At 36.6% G+C, this 20,208-nt stretch overlaps 1 protein-coding gene across 2 annotated transcripts in view; it reads right to left on the reverse strand.

The window, feature by feature from the left end:
• neurl1aa (neuralized E3 ubiquitin protein ligase 1Aa) overlaps nucleotides 1-20,208 on the reverse strand; it is a 113,094-nt gene that overhangs the window by 50,205 nt on the left and 42,681 nt on the right. Inside the window, exon 1 of one of the 2 annotated variants that reach the window (XM_015347661.2) lies at nucleotides 13,096-13,302. The exons of the other annotated variant lie outside the window; for it this stretch is intronic. Coding sequence (XP_015203147.1) covers nucleotides 13,096-13,129 — 34 coding nt within the window. The 5' untranslated portion in view covers nucleotides 13,130-13,302. Of the gene's footprint in view, nucleotides 1-13,095; nucleotides 13,303-20,208 lie in introns of those variants that run through there. 2 annotated transcript variants of the gene reach the window in all.

The raw sequence follows: 20,208 nt of genomic DNA on the forward strand, positions 1-20,208 counted from the left end.
ATGTAAAAGATGTGAGGGTATAGATCTTCAAAAGTAATTTTTAAACCAAAGTACATTTCAAATCTCACACTCTATTAAATAAGAAAATGTTCAGGTTGAAGTTGTATAACACTGTCCCTGTCAAGAACTGCTACTGGAGATATAATTAACATATTGGCCACTTTATAAAGAACTGATCTTTTCTTTCTAGATCAATCTAAGCTTTTACCTTTATAGATCTAATTTTATCATTACTATTTGTTCTTACTGTACATAAAACAAACCAAACAAAATAAACTAGCCAGTTTTGGTAAAAACCAAAGCCAGTTTTGGTATCTATTATTATGTACTTAAAGTTTCATAACATTTCTGAAAATAAAGCAAAGCAATAGTAAGTAGTTCTCTTCTGTAGGGCTTCCTTGCCACTTTTTTCCCCATTAAAGCAGTGCCCAGCCAGGCAGATGGAATGCTTTCATGTTGTAAATAGTGGAAATGGAGCAAATCTCCAATATGTCATATTTTCCAACGAATATAAATTGGACCCAAGAACCAATGGACATTTGATAAAAGGAGCAAAACAAGTCAGAGTAAGAAGTGGCAGAGTAGTCTACTCTCAAACTGGTTGTGGGTTAAAGATCAGTGTACAGCAAAATGCAAGGCGAAAGCAACAACCTTGTTTGCCTCTGCAGATCTGGGAACTCAAGGTTCCTCTTCAATCTCGTTTTGTTCTGCTCATGGTTCATTCCAAGCGGTCACACAAGATTGTACCATCGGCTTTAAAAAGTGCACGGAAACATCTTAGTATAGTATGCATATACAGAATTGTTGGACACATGGATTTATTTCAGGCTCCCAGATACATATCTTCATCACTGTTTACAGACAAAGGCCTGGATTAAATCAAAACCTCGACCTACCCACAAATTGCAAACCATCAACACAGAACTTGACGGGGGCTTTTTGTTTTTCCAGAGGCTTCTTACATCTACCAAGTGGAAAACTGCCATCAAGTAATGGGATTCTAATTTGTGATTAATTTGTGAGGGTGGGATAAAGGTTTGACTTAAACTAGGCCAAAATCAAGTACAGAAAACCCATTCTGATACTCTCATGCACTAAAGCAGCATGATTGCTTCAGAAGTCAATTTCAGAACCAGTGAAGTTCAGGACTTTTTTTATCTTAAAAGGCCTTTAAAATCAAAGAAATGCACAGTATCATAGATCTTCTGTACACATGATTTTATTGTACTTGCATTCAGTTAGAAGATCTCTTCCTGTCCTTCTCTGTCTCATTAAAAATAAATCAAATAACAATTTGTCAGGAAATAAAACTTTAGGCAGCATGATAAGCACTACCTTGTATATTATATTTCACTTAAATACATTAACTACTGTACATCCTTGTTTTTCAGCAACAAAACAGAAAACTATTTTCCACTTTCTCTGTTTTTTTTTACATTTATATTTACTAATCTTAAAGTCCTATGTGGTGGAACTGTATGTATGTTTCTCAAATTTAATTTGGAAAGCAAGTGTCAAACAAACTCCAGATTATACATCATTAATAGTTATTAAATTATTTTTAATATTGAAATACAACACTTTTTAGAACAACTAATTCCATCCACAGAATGGTACACATCAGGGAATGAGGTAATACCTTTTTATTTTGTTTCATTTTTAATTCTTAAAAATACATCTCTGCATTGTACAGTACAGTAGCTCATACCTGCTTCAACCTTGAGCTTGAAAATATTTATATAATCCCTTAGTCCTTTGCTAACAGGGTTGTAAACTAAGATTTTCTTCAGACAAAGCAGTACTCTTTTCCTGGGATCACATACCTTAATAAGGTATTAAATTGAAGTTCTAACTGTATAAAATGCTTAAATTGCAGGCAATACAGTATATATGAAGTGTGTTTTCTTATATAGTCTGAGGATATTCATAATTGAAAACTATTTAAACCGAAGCTTAGTAAAAGCCTTTAACTTTGTTCAGATGTCTCCTCATGGATGATATTTTTCTCTTTCCCTTTAAATACATACTGTATAACCTAACTACTTTGATAAATAGTATTCCATGTACAGAAGCTACAGTATAAACAAGAATCTGCCTTTAGCTTCAAGCTTCATGATTTACTGCTTACACAAGATAGTATCCTCTCATAAGAGCTAAATTAAATGATTCATGCTGATAGCCAAGGTTGATAGGCAATCCACACAGTTTTCTGAAGTTTGAAATCTTACTTGTTGTTTTGGTTTTAGCACTTCAGATATAGAGTACTGTACTGTATATAAGGTGAATAATTCAAATATACAGGGCTTGATCACTGTCAGTCAAGATTCTACCCCATGTGGCCAGGTTAATGAGTCATTCATAATTCCATCTTTGAGATCTTCATCCTCAAGCAGGATTGTCCATGGTTGGTTAATTATTGTTATTTTAATTGACTTATACAGTTGCTGTAGCCAGTGAGAGGGCTCTCTCATGAGCTGCAACTGCTCAGGTATACAGTAATAAAAAGCATGTTTAAATATTAGTCCAATAAAAGACAAGGTGAGGGGAGCTGTTTCCTGGAATCTGTTTGAACAAGCACAACACTCAAAACAAACAGAAGAAACACAAATTTAAAGCTTGTCATAACTGTCAAGCACTGTAGAATAAAAGGCAAAAACAGAAAGTGGTTTTAGGTGTCCTATGCAAACAAATACACATACGGCAGTTCTTTATACTGGTCAGTTGTTTTGTTAATGATGGAAGTAAGGATATATACAGTACTGTATGTTGTGAAGAATTTGACCCTTTACTGTCCACTACTAACTGTGAAATACTTTTTTTAAAAAAACATATTTTTTATTATATGCTAAAAGGATATTAAGGAAAAAATAGCTTGTTGTTTTGCATTTTTAAAAGCATTTTGTGGTAAAAAAAGTTTCCAGGCTTATGTAGGCCGCCCGTCTACTTTCATCAGCCCCTTGATTGATCTGCTCATTGTTAGTCATTGATTCAATCTGACATAACCTCCTACTGAATGAAGAAAAGATAATAAAATGCATTACTACAGTAGCTGTTAATGTGGTTATTCTCTGGTTTATGACAGAGGAATATTGCATGTCCAAGATTAGACAAAATACAATTCACCTTCAACTGCAAAATACTGTATACATTTGAAAGGTTATTGAAAACTTCTTAATATGGCTTATGTTTAACTAATCATAGCAAGCTGTAAGGAACACTATGAGCAGTATGACTGTCTTTATGACTGGAACATAAACACATGTCTGTAAAAACAACAGTCTTTGTACACTGCCAGTAATGTAGCTATTATGTGGGGTATAGTGTCAAACCTCTTTAGAATACTCAGGGCACTCGAACTGTCTATGGTGGGTGGAATATTGAAATCTACAGTACCAAAGACAGGGTAGATATACTTACTGGTACAAATTACTCCTGTTGTGTGTTAATCGGTAGGCACCTGTATTCCTTCATGCTCATTATTTTTCTTGGTATTCCTCATTATGTCCTTTTAACTTTGGAATGGCTTTTAATAATACTGCCTAAACAGATCAAAAACTATTAGCTAACCACGCATTTGTATAACAATATACTGTAAATGGTGTATGGCTGAATGAAACAGAATAGAGACAGCTAATGTCTCAGAGTTTCCTAAAGGACAAGAAAAGAAATGTTTCTTTTAATTTAATGAGACAGGAAATGGTCCAGTGCTTTTCTTCATGCTATCTCCAGATTCCAATGTGAAAAACTGCCAGAAAACAATTCCTACTGTATTTTTGCATGACAGGCTTAGATCCTGGAAAAAGAATGTAAAATAGTTATCTTTATATCCACAGATTTGTATATGTAAAGCAATAAATATTTCCTAGAACCCACTGAGCTGTACCATGAACAGATTGTATAATTATGCTGTGAGTATTTTTCTCCACTAAATTGATCTAACCCTGCACAAAGTTGTAATGAATTTAAATTGAATTTGGGCAGATGTCCTAAGAGAGACCAAAAGACATCTTTTAGATTAAAAATATAAAGGTGCCAAAATTATTTGAATCTGCTTTCACTCAAACCAGGAGTGGAGAGGTAAGGTGTTGATCAAAGGTCCTCACAAGTACAGAAATACAAATTTATGGGGGTGTGTGTTTAACTCCTTTCTAGGTCCTACTGGAAAGCATGGGCTTTCCTCTTGCATTTTGCAGACAATGCTGAAAACATCCCTCTAAAAGCAGAAGGGAGTGAAACCCTGATATCATAACCCACAGATCGTGCATAGTTATGGGCTTGTCCTTAAGCATCCCTCATAACAGTTAAAGCAATATGTTATGGGTGTTACAGAAACTTTTAAAGCCAGTCATGTGTAAGACTGTGTCTCTTTCAGGCCCTTGGCCATATGCACAATTTATATGCACAATTTGTGCCCTGTATTAGGTTAAAGCCAAGGGTCAATCCAGTCTCCCAGCTGTTATACCCATGGCAGTTTTTTCCCCCCCCAAATGCAGCACATCAGTGTGTGTTCTATTCCCACCCCTTCCTGTCAGAAGTGAAGACGGCCCTTCCAAGCAAGTCTGTCAGATGCAGATTTTAGGATTGCCCATCGGACAGCACAGTGGAACAGTGATTAGCATTGCTGCCTCACAGCGCTTGAGCCCTGGGTTCAATTCTGGCCCCTGTCTGAGTGGAGACTGTATTGTTTCTTTCCTTGGGCCTGTTACTGCATGTGCTAGGAAAGGTTCTACCTCCCCCTCAACCCTGAATTGGACGATGTAGGTAGAAAACAAATGGACAGAATATCCTTGTAACTCTTTCGAGTCATCCAAATAATGTGAAGATTTCATTTTGTCTGTGCGTAGGATTCTTATTACTGTGCTAGGTCTCCGAGACCTGTAGCCACTGGGATGAAGAAGTGGCAAGTTTGTTAACTAACCATTATAGTGGACATTCAAGGGAGATTTTGTTTAATAGTAATGAAACCAAACCACCCCAAAAAAATTACCTTAAACTGATTATGCAACCAGTGCCAACTGTGCATCTTCCATTATTAATTTAGATTGGGTTATGCAGTGGAACAGCTACACCCAGACTTAATCCTTAATCTGAAAATTTTGATGCGGTAAAACAATAAAATATAGCTCCTAATACAACTATGTTTTTCTCATCTCGTGATTGGCTTTATTCTACCTTTTTATCCTAGCTAATTCTGTTATATTAGACAATCCAACAGCCTTTTCTGGGGTTCGTAAGGATGTCAAATTGAAGAACCAGTTCAACAATCAAACTTTGGCATCTTGTGGTCTGAGAACTGTCACTGCACTTGAAGCATCTGTTTTTAAAAGTAGGTCATAACATTGCCGATTTGCTTTTTACAGTATAAAGTGTATCAATATTCCTTAGCAACAGGACAACATAATATAATCTTATATATGTCTTTCATAGTGATCAGCTCTAATTAAGATGAATTCTAAAACTTTAGAATGGTCTATGACAATTAACAGACATCAATAAAGATTTATAAGTGACTTAAAAAAAATGAAAGCACAGCAAGAAAAAACAACTGACATCGGGTAATATAATCTTGCAGCCTAATGGATCTAAATATTGAAAGAACCCAAAGTCTTTCATTTTTCAGTGTAATGATGACTTCATACATTGGCATTGTTTTAAACATTTGCTAACGTAAAGTAATCCAACATCATTTTCCTCTTCAAAATATTTCTTTTGTACTGATCTCCCAGATTTTTGGCCAGGATTCATCAAATTAAAAAGTGCTTTCTTTTCCAAAAATTTAGACTGAAACTGTGGAATAAATTCAGTTACAGTGTAGTCCAGATATTATTTTACTGATGGGTTCATAAGAATGTTCACAACACAAACAAACCTGTAAACATGATTGGTTGAGCATCTTTATGTTTTTTGAAAGACATCATGTAAATAAGTTTTAGTGTATCAGTAATAATTCTGCCTACAGTAAGTGCCAGTGGTTTTACAGTCAGGAGTTCTGGATCTTTTACTGTAGTATAGTTTGTGGCAAACTTCATTGCTTCTAGCTGATCCAAAACAGTACTTAATGATAATGTGCCAGTTTGATATTGTATCAAGCTGGTCTTTGAGAGGACTGTTAAAGGTCTAACTATAAATGGTCTCACTGGGTGCTGATTAGTTAATTAACTGGATAATTCGTGGAGGGTTTGGAAGTCACATTCTCACATGGTGGGTTAATGAGTAATGTTTGTTATATAAGGATTTGAGGTCTCAACTGGGGTTAAGTTGTTTTAGTAGCAGGAGTGTGTTCTCTTGGGTGCTCTAGTTTTCTTCCACAGTCCAAAAACATCCTGGTGGTGCAGGTTAATTTTCCTTTTCTTTCAACAGAAGCCAAGCACATTTTCTCTTCTCTTATTCTGTTAGTTAAACCACTAGAGGTTTCTTGATATGATCATTATACAAAATCAATAGTGAAAAAGGATCATATTAATTAAGAGCTCTTACCACAATACTTTTAATACATTTCCAACTAATTGTGAATTAAAAAGCCAATTATTTGCATAATAATGCAGGCCAAAGCAATACCATTTCAGAAAATGTAAATTTTTGTTCCAACACTAAACAGTTTACAGCATGGAAAGCAACTAAAGTCTGCAAATGTACTTATTGAGTGCTAAGTGTCCTCATGAGTGAGGATGCTCTAAATATAATGTATATGCTCTGTGTTCTCCACAGTGGACGGGTATAGTTATTAACTTATTTGTGCGTGGTTCATGTGTTTTTTTTCTAAGTGTGCTGCATTTAACAACTGTCAGCAACAGAAGGCAAGGCAATAATTTGAAACTGTCTTGGGGCCATTTTTTATGACACCTATAAACTAGTAGAATGCAAATAAAACTAATAAAGAAATATTCCCAGTATCATTTCACTGATTACTATGTACTTAAGAAAGTAAATACTGTACTTTCCAGCAGTTCAAGCACACCACCTGTTGCTTTTCCTTGTACTGTCACTGTGGAAATACCCACTGTTTTTTTTCCTTTAAGGTTTAAAAACAACAAAAACAAAAGAAAAGGTTTAGTTTTTGCTACTTTTGTATCAAATTATTATCCAAGAACACATAGTTATTAGAAATAACAAATAATGCACAGAATTAAATTATTACTTAACTAAGACGTGCAAATGAAAACAACCAATGTAAAATGAGCACAGGTACTTTTGAGATCTGAGGTACTTAAATATTTATTCAGGACTTCAAGTGGCAGCACGTGGTTGGCTGTAGGATTTCAGTCCTATTAAACGTGAACAATGGCTTCCTTAAATCACTTCTGTTTTCACTTTTCATTCTCCAGCAGCAAAGTACTCTTTATCAGGACATTTCATCACTTAAAAGCAAGGCTGTAGAAAAAAACGTCTAAATCTGGTTTAGACTGTTTTACAGGAATTCCCCTTTTAAGTACAGTTCGTGGCAGCCATGAAGTGCCAAAAATCCCACTACACAAGAGGTTAGGTAGAGAAGTTGGAGATTATACTGATGGAAAAAAGAAATGCATCACCTCCTCCACACTCTGGCCCTCTTGTCTGCATGGAACAGGCTGAAGAGTGACTCATCCGTGAAGAGGACCTGATGCCACTGCTGACGAGTCCATCGCAGCCTCTGTCTGGCTCAAGCCTTTCAGGTATGATGTCTAGGAGGTGGGACCAGAGGGTCTCTGACAGGTCCCCTTGCTCTAAGGTGAGCAGCATGGAACCTCACTGTCCTGTCACTGATGCGGGCATTGTGTCTGCCAGCAGATTCAGCAGCAGTAGAGGTGGCAGATCTGAAATGATCTCTCCGATGGACCAGTCTGATGTGTCAGTCCTGCTCTGGTGTGGTCACTCGAGGGCGACCAGATCTTGGATGGTCATCTGTCTTGCCAGTGTGCTGAAACCTTCTCTGCAGTCAGGACACAGTGAAGCGGCTTACTCCATAGTGTCTGGCACCGCTGGCATATGACATGCCTGCCTGCAGCATGCCAATGGCCCTCTCCCTTGCTTCTGTTGACATTCAAGGCATTATGGAATGCACAGAAACCTGACAAAGTGTGGCCTTTTTCTTCCAGTAACCTAAGCCTTTTTAAAGGTGACAGGATCAGGCATTGTTCCACCTGGACCTCGTTTGGCAAAAGTGCACCGTATGAGCTTTCATGTGATTGGCAAGTTGCAATGCCCCACTGCACAAGCCTTATTGCTGGCCAAGGGGCTTAAAACAAATGGACAACTTTTTGTGATAGTACCGTAGATAAGCTAGAATTACAGTATTCTCATTCCAGAAAATGTTGTGTTTCTTTTTTCCCATCAGTATATTTCACCAGGTGAATTAAGGGGAGACATTAGAAATGCTAGACTGTGCAAGTTCAAGGTGGAATTAAGCCTTGACATTGGAGTTAACGCCCATGGATCTTTGGTCAGGATCTTGCTTTAATTTCTCATCCAAAGTATGATACGCTTTTGGTAAAGTACTCAGTCCCCATACTGGGACATGGGGTTTTGAAATTTTGGTCCAGAGGAAGAGTGCCACCTACTGGTCTCACCACCACAACAGCAGCAAACTGGTATCCTTGGAGGTCTCGCATCCTAATACTGACCACACCTAGCCTTGTTTAGCATCTATCAAGAGCAAGCTACTGTAGAAGGCCATAATATTTCTACCTCTACAAATCAGCATTCTGTCCCATTCATACTATGTACAGTAAATGGTATTTTCTGTAACGCAGACATGTAATGAACATGTCTTCTTACTGATGGGGAAAGGTTTTACCCATTTCCTCTCAATTAACATTTTTTTGCTAACTCTCAGTACTATGTGCATTATGCCATATTTGGCACACATAACTAAACTATCAGGTTTTGTCAAAAATATGCTGTCTTACTCCTTACACAGCTTCTCCAGTTCATAAAGCACTCGGCCCTTGCTGTGAGCCTGATGCCAGATTAAAATGTTGCACATTCACTGAATTGCCTGCTTTGTGCTCATTCACTTACTGTCTGCTTAATTTGTGTGCTACTGAAGAGGCTGCCTATTTGAGCTGCCCACTGGATCTCATTTTGTAGCAGGCAGACATGGACTAAAATTATTATTACAAGAAAAGACCTTTAACTAGAAAATCATACATCCTGACACAGAGACAGCCTTATCTTTTGTACAACAGGTGATTTATGACACACTGAACCTGACTACCAAACATGGAAAGACAATTCTTACAGCATGCAGAATCCAAGCTAAATAAATATGATAGTATTGCTACATTTACATTTGTATATGCTACTTTGTCTTGAATATGCTTTATGTATATTGTTCTGCCCAAATATAGGTCAAATGTACACTTTTATACTGTTAAAAAATTATGATTGAATTACTGTCACACGAACATTTTATCTCAAGAAATAGTGCGTTGCTAAGAAGCAATAGAAAAAACAACCATAAAATGGTGACAATACTACAATCCACTCTATTGAGTCCCATAAAAAAAACACCCCAAATGTATTTTGAAAATCTTCTATTTTTGAATTATTTTTGTCTTTGTCTGAAGGAATTTCAAATGAAATTTTTCTAATGGAAGAACCAGATAGCAAAACATACCTGAGAGAAAACAAGCCATCTCAATTTTATTATCAGTATAAATGGTATTTGGCAGACTTTATCCTTAACAAAGAGCAGGGAGAGTTTACTGTAAAAATATTTCATAGAAATATGAGTAAGGAATTACCAACAAGAAAACAAAAAATATCAGATTACAGAAAGGAACACGCTTATAGGCAATCCTGTGAGTGTGTCAAATTTAACCCTCAATGGAGCAAAACAAATAAAAAGAGGAACAGTTCTGATGTTAAGCTTTTAGTCCCCAACATGTCAGTGCCACTCTGCACACCATGCTCAATGCTGTCATCTGAGACGAACAGCAAAGGCAGACATTCTTTTTATCACTTGACCACCCAAGTCAACAGACAACACACAATAATCTAACGCATTTGTGCATTTCCGGACACCTCTTGCAGACAATATCAAACAACACCCAGGGAAACATTTATAAACCTCTTTAGGTTGGCTTAAAACCCTTGTTGTCATGCCAAATCACTGTTAAAGCAAAATAAGGTTGACATAATGACCCTAATAGATTAATCTTGTGAAGCTAATGTTTTCTCTCCTGTACATGCCTTGTATAACAAGGAGCTTCTTTGGAATAATGGCTAACAAAAAAAGATGCAAGAAGAAAAGTAAAAACTAATTTAGGTATGTAAGAAATGATGAGCTTATTTGTGTTTCCAATTACCAGTGGGTAACTGAAAAAATGATGTATTTTGCCAATCCACCTAGATTTTCAGCACACTGGTTGATTAGGGAGTTCCAATTTTCTGAATATGTTCTATGTTTTGCTATTCTAAAGACAGTTTCTGCTTTCAAATTAGGTGATAAAATTGGATTCTGGCTTCATTTTCAATGTTAAACATCATATTACATTCCTTGTTAGGGCAGGGGTCATTACTAAAAAAAAACAAAAAAACAAAACAAGCATAGCTGCATTTCCACCAGCCTGAGTAATATTTAGATGTTATCAGCTTCCTTTCATTCTCGCTCTGATACTGTGGTTTTGATCTGGTGTTGGACAAACTTCACTTTGTGCATTAGCTTTTAGCTCTATATTTGAGTAAATACTTATGGAAGCTTCATTTTCACAAGTATGTTTATATTGATGTTGCCTGGGGAGGAGGCAGGGTAAATTCCGGGGAGAAAACGTCTGTTTTTATTTTCCCAGAATGTTTAAGGAAGCAAGAAACAAATGCAAATGATTATGATTCTCTTTCAAAATACAAGTCATAATGGTTTGTTTGCTGTCCTGCTGCAATGAACAAACATGCAAGAATGTGAAATAATTATGTATAATTATTAATAATTCTCTAATTAATTATTTGAGGATATAATTATTCTCAAAGTTGTCTTTTTAAGACATAGTGCTTTGAGTGAAACAGTGGGTTCCAATCTCCTATAAGAACTGTGGAGGCATACAGTACATACTGTATATTTCTACAGTATATGGGTTAGGAACTGGATTAAAAGAGGGGCATATTTAAAATTCTGATTTACCACGATCTGTATAGTTATTGACCTTGATTAAATGACCTGTTCTTATATGTGTGATAAAGAAATTCCTAAATGTAATTCCTGCCTCAAGAGTCCTACCATATTACAATGAGCAGATCATAATATCAATTAATTGACTATTTTGCTTGAGACCACTTTTCACTCATGGCATAAATATAAGCATCTACATCAGGTCCTTTGCAATGCAAAAATTATTGTTCCTAGACAGTGCTACTTTTCGCTTATTATAATGATTAATATTTTATGGCTTCCCTTTTTAGTGCTGCTCATGTAAACGTACTGTATATGGTTTATTTTAAACAAAAAAGCAGTGCTTATGATTTGGTGGTTTTGTAGACTTATCTTCTTCCCCCAATGCAAACAATTCAATGAGTAGAAAAAGATTTTTTGAGTGAAACGGATGATGAGGGCGGTTGCTTTTACGTTAACTAAGTGTTGACCTTAAAAGATCAAATCGTTCACATGTAAACCTTGTAATTTGTTTTTATTCCCCCTATGCAAGATATCGGATTCAAATTTAATTTGGACTGCACAGAAAATATAAGTAACCTGTCCAAATCCTGACTCCCAGAGCACCTCACCGTTGTTCTCGAGTGCCAAGAGGGGCGCTACAGATCGTTACGTGCACCGCTCCAAAAATAGCAGCTGTGTATCCAGTTCTTTACGTCACCCACCTTATCCTACAGTCACAAATCTATCTCAAGTCTTGAAAAAGGTACTTCATGCGTACTGTAATTCACAGCCTCACAATAAAGGACATTAATCATATTTCATGATAATTTATATGTTGTTTATATGTTCTCATGGATACATGATATATACACGAAAGCATACCGTATAGCTGATTTTTATTAACAACTCACTGTCGTCTGCACAACCCAATGAATTGAGAGTTCATAACTGTTGATCAGGACTCAAAATGCACACAAGTACATTTTCATGATTACAAAAAAAAAACTTCGTATGTAAAGTTTCTGTTCGCACAATAATAGGAAATGTCTATTCTGTAATGACGATGTTTGTACCATAATAATGCCTGAATAAAAATTCAAGAATACAGTACTGTATGTACTGTACAGTACTGTATGTCAACTTGACATGACCACGTTATTACAGAGACGCATTTTAGTGGCATTCCTGATAATTACTGTATACTAATACAGAATCATCATCATCATCACCACCATCATCATCACCATCCACACGTTAAATCATGTGGGCTTTAAATAGTATGACATCATCTTTCAACACCTGCCAACTACAGCGCTACAATGGAGATTCTCGGTGTGTAAACCAATTTAAATACCAGGCACCGGCTTTAATCTGCTGTCGTTAGACAATAACCAACAACTGATTATTGATTTTTAATCCTAATTATCCTTACCCTAATAATACCAGTGAATTACACAAAAAATAAAGTCTTAACAACCGGTGGGACCAAAATTAAATACATTTTATATATATTAACAGAACAAATGTTATTGATTTCTACATTAGTTTGTTACAGTAGTTTCGCCATGTAAATTGCTTTATTTTCAGATTCCATCAAATACTCAAACTTTCATTATCCCTGATCACGTCCTGTTTATACAAATGATTTACTGTACCTCATTGTTTGTGACAGATTTTATTCTTAAAGCATAACTAGTTTTTTACTCTATTTTTGCATCTTCGGCAGTGTTCGATAAATCGTTCACCGGCACTAATGTGAGATTCACGTAACATACAGTGAGGGAAAATAAAGAGTAGACCTTATTCAATAAATGCAGCAGTATCAGTGCTCCACGTTTAGTGTCAGAATCCCTTCAAATTTTCGTTTGCTTAGTTGTATTTCTGGTATCTTGCATTCTTGATTCTTTCATTACTACTATTATATTCATCATCATTATTAAGCTGTGATGCATCAGAATTATACGACTCTGAAATATGTAATACACAGTTTACATTTTTAATTGAAGATCCTAATCCCAATTCCTTACCGTACAAGCTGTTTCGCGTTATTTGGCCTCCCATGGCACAATTCAAGGTGAGTACCTTTCCTCTCCCCTCTTTTTGTCTCTTGTTAGTGAGCAGTTTTCCGCACCAACAGCATTATATTGTACATTCACGGCTTCCTCTCTTTCCTGACACACCGATACAAATAGTCACACAACGAGACTAGCAGGGGCCGCGTTCTTCCCATTCACTTTACGCGTTCAGCCACGAGCTAAAACCACATTGATTATTAACATAAAAGGTGGAGCTAATGCAGGCAGTTTTAACACCATCGCTGCCGCACGCATAAAGTCTCACTTAAAGTGACCCGGGGGTCATGCAAAGCTGTTTCGTTGACAACAATGTGTTCGAACACAAGACGTTTAATGTTTGCTTCTGCATGATGTTATGCAATATAACAAATCACTTCTGTATTGTACCATTATTTCAAAAACTGTATTGTCCGTGTACTGTACAGTACATTATATTCCAATACATCTTGCACGCTCATATCTTACGATAGTTTTTCACATTTCAATGACCTGTCCTGAACATGTTTCCGATATTGGGCTGCTGCAATATATTTTATATATTAAAACACTGTTTAATTAGTTTAATTCAAATTATAAGTAATGCATTTGATGTTGTTTTTAGATATTCCATTTATATATTGGATACAGATATAATACGCAGTACACATCCTTTAAAAGAAGGCGTTTTCAGTTGACAGTAAATACAATTCCCAATGCTGAATGTTTACATACAGTACAGTTTATGTGTACAGATATATTGATTTTCCTCACACTTGAAAGGCTACACATAATCTTAGACTCATTCTTCACACGGGAATAAAATAGAAATATAGTCATGTCCATATTTAAACTGAGAAATATAGGACTACTTACACCTAGCTGAAGACAAAGGCAATAAAAACTTGTTTTACTTTGGTAGTTTCTTTTCAAGTTTTCATTGATAATGAATAATTCCAAGGTGAAATGTTATCCTAAACATTATCGTATAATAAAATATAAGCCTACTAGATAATTATGGATAATTATACAAGGTCTGCAATTAGGCAAAGTGTGAATTTTGCTAGTCAGACATGCACAGTGTTTGATAACTCAATTTAAGATTAACTCAATTTAAATCTTAGACAGTCAACAGGTGGCACTATTCATGAAGGTAAAGTCAAACAGTTTGGTTCAGGATATTTAACTAGAATTTTGCCTGCATTAATTTTAAAACATTATGCTGCTCATATACCGTATAACCAGCACAGTGGCATGGTGGTTAGCATTGTTGCCTTGCAGCGTTGGGGCACTGGGTTCAATTGCTGGGGTGCTATCTGCATGGGGCTTGTATGTTCTCACCATTTTTGCGTGGATTTCCTCCCACAGTCTGAAGATATACTGGTAGGTTGGCCCTGGTGTTAGGGTGTGTGTAGTGTCTGTGTCTGCCCTCCTGGTGTCCTGTCCAGTGCGTACCCAGACTTGTCCCCTTTGGCCCTGAATTGAATAACGCAGTTAGAAAATGGATGGAAGTTTTCCTTTTTTCAGAGCAGCCCATAGTTTTTGAATATTTACATTACACAGATTTTAAAAGTTCCGTTTGTTCCAAAACAAAAATGTGTTTGAAAGCTATTTTGTGAAAAGTAGTACAGCCCCAGTCTAACCTTTTATCATAACTGAATACATTTTGCATTTCGCGACTCACAATCATCGTTATGATAGCCATACTGATTACTAGTCCCTGCCCCCTTGTAGGAGCATGTACTCTACTGTATTTAATAGGGTTAAGATCATGACTAAATCATTTTAAATACCACCAAAGAGATTTATACTATATCCCAGGAGGTTTTAAAGATATGTGCATCTATTTAGTTCCAAAATAATAAGATGGATGCTGAATTCTGAGCAGTAATAAAAAATAATATTTCAAAATACATTATTTATTTAAAATGCAGCCTGGAAATGGGTGCATGGGTTTTTCAATCATACTTCCAGGTCCAGAATTACACTGGCTGTGATGATTAGAGCTGATCACAGATGCAATGATTGTGGGAGTAAATTTAAAAAGTGGTTTTACCTGGCAAGAAAGCATACAGTACCAGTAGTTTTGGGGGGTTTATTCATTGTTTGACTATTAAATGTTTATATGATTACATTCACTGGAATAATGTGAGAGTAAAAAGTGATGCTGGAATTATTCCAGTGCAGCTACTTTCTAACTCCCAGAAAGCTGAATTTAATTGACAAAAAACTCATTTCACACAGCAAGAATAAGGATGCAAATGCAAAGGTCAGTCATTTTAATAATATTGGAAAAATATTTTTTCTTTCAAAACACCTACTGAATAACAGCAAATGCTTGATATCAGTTTTGACCTCAGACTAATGGGGCTACATTTGGAATTATAATTTATTTAATGTTAAAATCTAATAATTGCTTGCCCAGACGTAACTTCTCTGCAAAAATGTTGTACAGTACATGGAGTTGAGCATCAGCGGTATGATGGAAACATCTCTGGTTTGGCAAGTGACAGTACACATACTGTATCTTGGAAAAGATTTTTGAATAACCCTTATCCTTTGTTGTAAAGAGATTTTGTAGCTCCATAAAAGAAAAAAATACTGTTGTCACTTGATATTGTTTTGCATAAATTGTACCAACAAACCACTTTATTCTCTGAAACCATAAATGCATGATTCTGAAAATGTAAATCTTGTTTCATGGCCCTGGGCGAATATTATTTTATGTAGTGTCTGATGTCAATCAATAGGTTCTGCATTAACAACTCGACATTTAAGTTGCTTCCTCTGCCAGATTTTAAGTCTGTTAACGTGATCAGTATTTTCAGAATAGGTCATTCAATGGTACTTGTCTTCAGAAAGCAGATCTTTCAACAGTCTAATGCCAAGAGGTTTAAATCAAAATGTTTTTGAAAGCATGAGGGCGGTTATGTGTACAAGGCTCCCTGGGGCCTCAGTCAAAAGTTTTTTCAACACTGCTGTGGTACAGTGTGGAAGATAGAGATATCTATCTAGGTATTACACCATCAAGCGACCCCCTACACAGACATTCAGAGTGATGCAGTTCAGCTTGTTTAAGTTATAGATTAACAAGGCACAGCTCTGATAAATGTTGCTGTGCTACATTCTGTATATCTGGAACACAGCCAAACTGCTAACGGCTTTTCTAGTCTAATGCGGTTGCTGTGTTTCAAATAGGTTTTTTTCTGTTTGTTGTTTGTCGCTTCTGGATGCTCAACACTACTGGAATCCTTTGAATGCACTCTGTACCTTCCGCCCTTCGGCAAACCCTCTCATTGTTCATGTCCTGAATTTGCACGTGCCTTTAGCAGGAGAACTACAGTATGTGACCCTGAATAGCACAGGGCTTGACCTTGCCTGTCAACACTTGTCCAAAAGGACCTAGCGGCGTCTCTGGTCCTTTGTGTGTCACACAGGTCTTACCTTAAGTAGGTGGGGTCTAATTCTCATTGGAAAGGCTTCTGGCAGCCATGTTACTTCCTGGTGCAATTTGCACTCTTTTCCGTTTAAGGGAATGTCTTACTGGTTATACAGTACTGTAGATTTCTTTTCTATATATAGAATCACCTTTCTTATTTCCCTCCCATATTTATGTCCATTCTTTTTTAATTATGAACCCAGAGTTTCTAGAAAGACAGAAAAGGCTAATTTGTTACAAACATCAAATATAACCCCTCATCAATGGTTTTTAACTTTTGTCATTTTCTGCAATGATATGACTTGTCCAGAGCTTCTTTACGGCCATAATTCAAACACATGCAATGAGTGTTAGGACAGTGTGCTGATTTCAGAACATTTTTGGCTTACTCCCAAAGACAAATGGAAGCAGAACATTTTTCTTTTATACTGTTGCAAAAAGAACTTGCGGTGTTTAATTTCAAGGACTTAAAGAATTGATAAGGTTAATTATATAGGAAATTACTCTTTTTATTAAACAGGGTGCTTTGAAATATACAGTAGTGTTTATTCTTCTGAATCTTTTGCAGTTTGGATTTAGTTTTTCAAAGCATTGTATAAGCTCCTTGAATCATCATTAAAACCTTTATCGTCATATCATCCAAGTATTTGTGTGTGTTTTGTCCAGTCTAACCACATTATGGATTGGTGTGATCATACCAAATACTTACATACTGTAGTTCTGCTTCTGTTCTATGTTCTATTCGCAACAAAGAACCACCTCATTATTTTCATTTTCATTAACTCATTTGAATGCCAAATTTGAGCAACTGAACCATGAGTATCAATTATACAGCCTTGATACTGTAAGTTTGAATTCTGCAGTCAGCGTAACTTGCTTTCAGAAATTTTCAGTATACAGTAGGATATGTATGAACTGAACAATGAATATAATAATCAAAGCTCTTTCTGGCAGTTGCCAAGCATACCTGGGTGTTTTCATTAAACTTAAAAAACTATGTAAGTTTAATATAAGCTATATATACTACTGTCTTTAGTTTTATAAACTATAATTCTAAACCAATACAAAAAATTCGGAAAGTGACACAAATCTTTCAGGATGTTAATGAGCTATTTTAATAAAAAGGTGATACAATCAATGTGCTGTGTAGGTTTATTAGTAACGATAATGGCACTATACTGTAGCTATCCAAATCTTACCCATGTTTCTTCTGAAAGTTTCTGTTCCTCAACCCAAATCTTTCTTGTACATAAAATTATTAAATATTCGAAGGATTAAAGGAATGACACTAACATGACACTTTTACGTCTTTGCTTCAGGTTTCTGGTTTCAAGCCATCCTTTCAAAAGGGACATGATGTAATTATAAAATATGATGAAAACCTTCCGCTTATGCTTAAGTCTTCTCTCAGTAATAGTAATGATACTGTAACGCTTACGGCCGAAAGGTACTGTGTAAGAGCCGGCTTACCAGAGCGGTGATGTCGCCGCCCTTCTCTGTGATAGCAGGACTACAGCTACTGGGCTGTAGAGAGATCTCTCTTTAGCTCACCGGGCTGGGTCCCTGCTGAGTGACGCAGGAGTCCCGTGTTCGAGCCCCCAACGGTGGGGGGCTGACTTAATGCGGCAAGGGCGCCTGCCTAAGCCCCCGTTGCATTACAATACCAACAATAAATACACAGCACCGAGCAATGCCTTGGATAAACACATGGAATCACCATCTCAGCACAGAAGTTAGTTTGAAGAATAGACGTGGCACACATGGTACAGACAGTCTGTGTGAGCTTTGGTCCTATTCACCCACGCAAAACATAGATGCCTTCTGACAGCATCAGCTATGGAGCAGTTTTGTCACTGAAAGCATAGACACCATGAGCAGAAGCAGGGAGTGCAGAGCCTGGGAGATATAACTAAGCTGGGCTGTGCGTCAGAGGCCTTCAAGCTAGAGCTGGAGAAAAGCCAGCCAGATCCAGGTCTGAATTCAGCCCAGAGGTGCAGACAGTTCGTGCTTTTTAGATTTTTTTTGTGGTATTGTTTTTTGATACTAATGATGCACAAGAATCCAGGATGTGTTGTTTTCAACTGGAACTTCACGGAAGACCGAATTTACTTTTTTTCATTCTGGAATTGGTAATTTTGCAATAACATATGTCACTATCCATTATATATTGAACTCCTACACTCCAAACACTGTAAGCAAATAGAAACAAATGTGTGTTTGAGAAGCACAAAGGTAGACATGTATGTCCATTGTATATCTTTCTAGATATGCTGACAAGTAAAATTCATTCCTGAGATAGTTGCCAGGGAATAAATCAACTTTAATTTAGATTAAATGCATTGTTGTGTAATAAAACTTTTTCTTTAAGCCAAACCATGTAACATCTGGGGATTAGTACAATCTTGTGTGTTGACAGCAAGAAAACATAAACTCCTAGACTTCAAAATGTTAAATGACAAAGTTTTAGGTATTAGTGTAAACTTAATACAGTAGTGTAAATAAAAGTGCCATTTTTCTGAATGTGTTCAGATACGGTTTTCTTTATGTCTAGCCACGAGGTGAAAATCAATTTTTATCAACTACCACTTACCACTTGATACCACTGTTTATCAACTAGACTGCTCTAGTCCAGATTTACCTCATGGATAGAAGGAAGAATTGTACTTTAAATGCATTGAAATAACACATGTGAAAATGGCAAAGGTGTGTGCATTCCAGCTCATGCCATGCTACAGTCACTAGTCTTGCATGTCTCCCTTTCTTTTTTTTACTTCACTAACACCACACTCCCAAGTGTTACAGTCCCAGCATCCCGCCACCAGATGAGCACCTCAACTGCTAGTGCCTACCTCAGCTTTGCAGAAGTGGCGCAGATCAAGCAGACGGCAGTAGCCAATCCCTGCTTGCCCAGTGTCTCTACATCAACACGTCTCCCCTACCCAAACCTATTTAAACCCTGCTCTTTGGTCAAGCTGTGCTCAGTATTGTTGTCAGCTCTTTGAGGTCTGAATCTAGCCATTGCTGAATTCTTCCTGGACTCTTTGCCTGACTCCTGGATTTCTGACCTTGGCTTTTGGATTGTGTTTATGGCACTCAAATTGTCTTCTGGCTTTGGACTTTCACTCACCTCGACCCTGACCTTGGAACCTGCATAGGGTCTATTCCTGGACTTCGGAGTTGTTAAACAACTTAGCACCAAGCCCCCCAAAATAAACAATTCATTCCCTGATGTGGCACAAAGCTTCACAAATGTATCACAAATGGTGTTCCTGGCCACAACAGCACCTCACCTCAACCATTTGTAATAATGACATACCATTTAAACCCTAAACACCAAACAATTTCTCATTGCTGTCTCCATAGTTATTTTAAGAGTCCTCTAATTTATCAATGGCTTTTATGTTATAGGTTTGTCTGATTGCATTTTAAATGGGTTCAGTGCTGCGGGTTAGGTAACAAATATTTCAAAAACTTTCTGCAGGAAAATACTGTAAAAGATTTGAGTTTAGATACTATATTGTTTCACATGCTTCCATTTGCATCTGACTGATAAAAAGTTGCTTTTATATTTTGTTTTGGCATGGTTAAACCTGGTAGAGAAATGTAGGGAGGAAATGTAGAATTTTGCACACATTCTTACTGTAACAGGT

Source organism: Lepisosteus oculatus, chromosome 4, assembly GCF_040954835.1.
Source record: "Lepisosteus oculatus isolate fLepOcu1 chromosome 4, fLepOcu1.hap2, whole genome shotgun sequence".
Taxonomy (NCBI): Eukaryota; Metazoa; Chordata; class Actinopteri; order Semionotiformes; family Lepisosteidae; genus Lepisosteus; species Lepisosteus oculatus.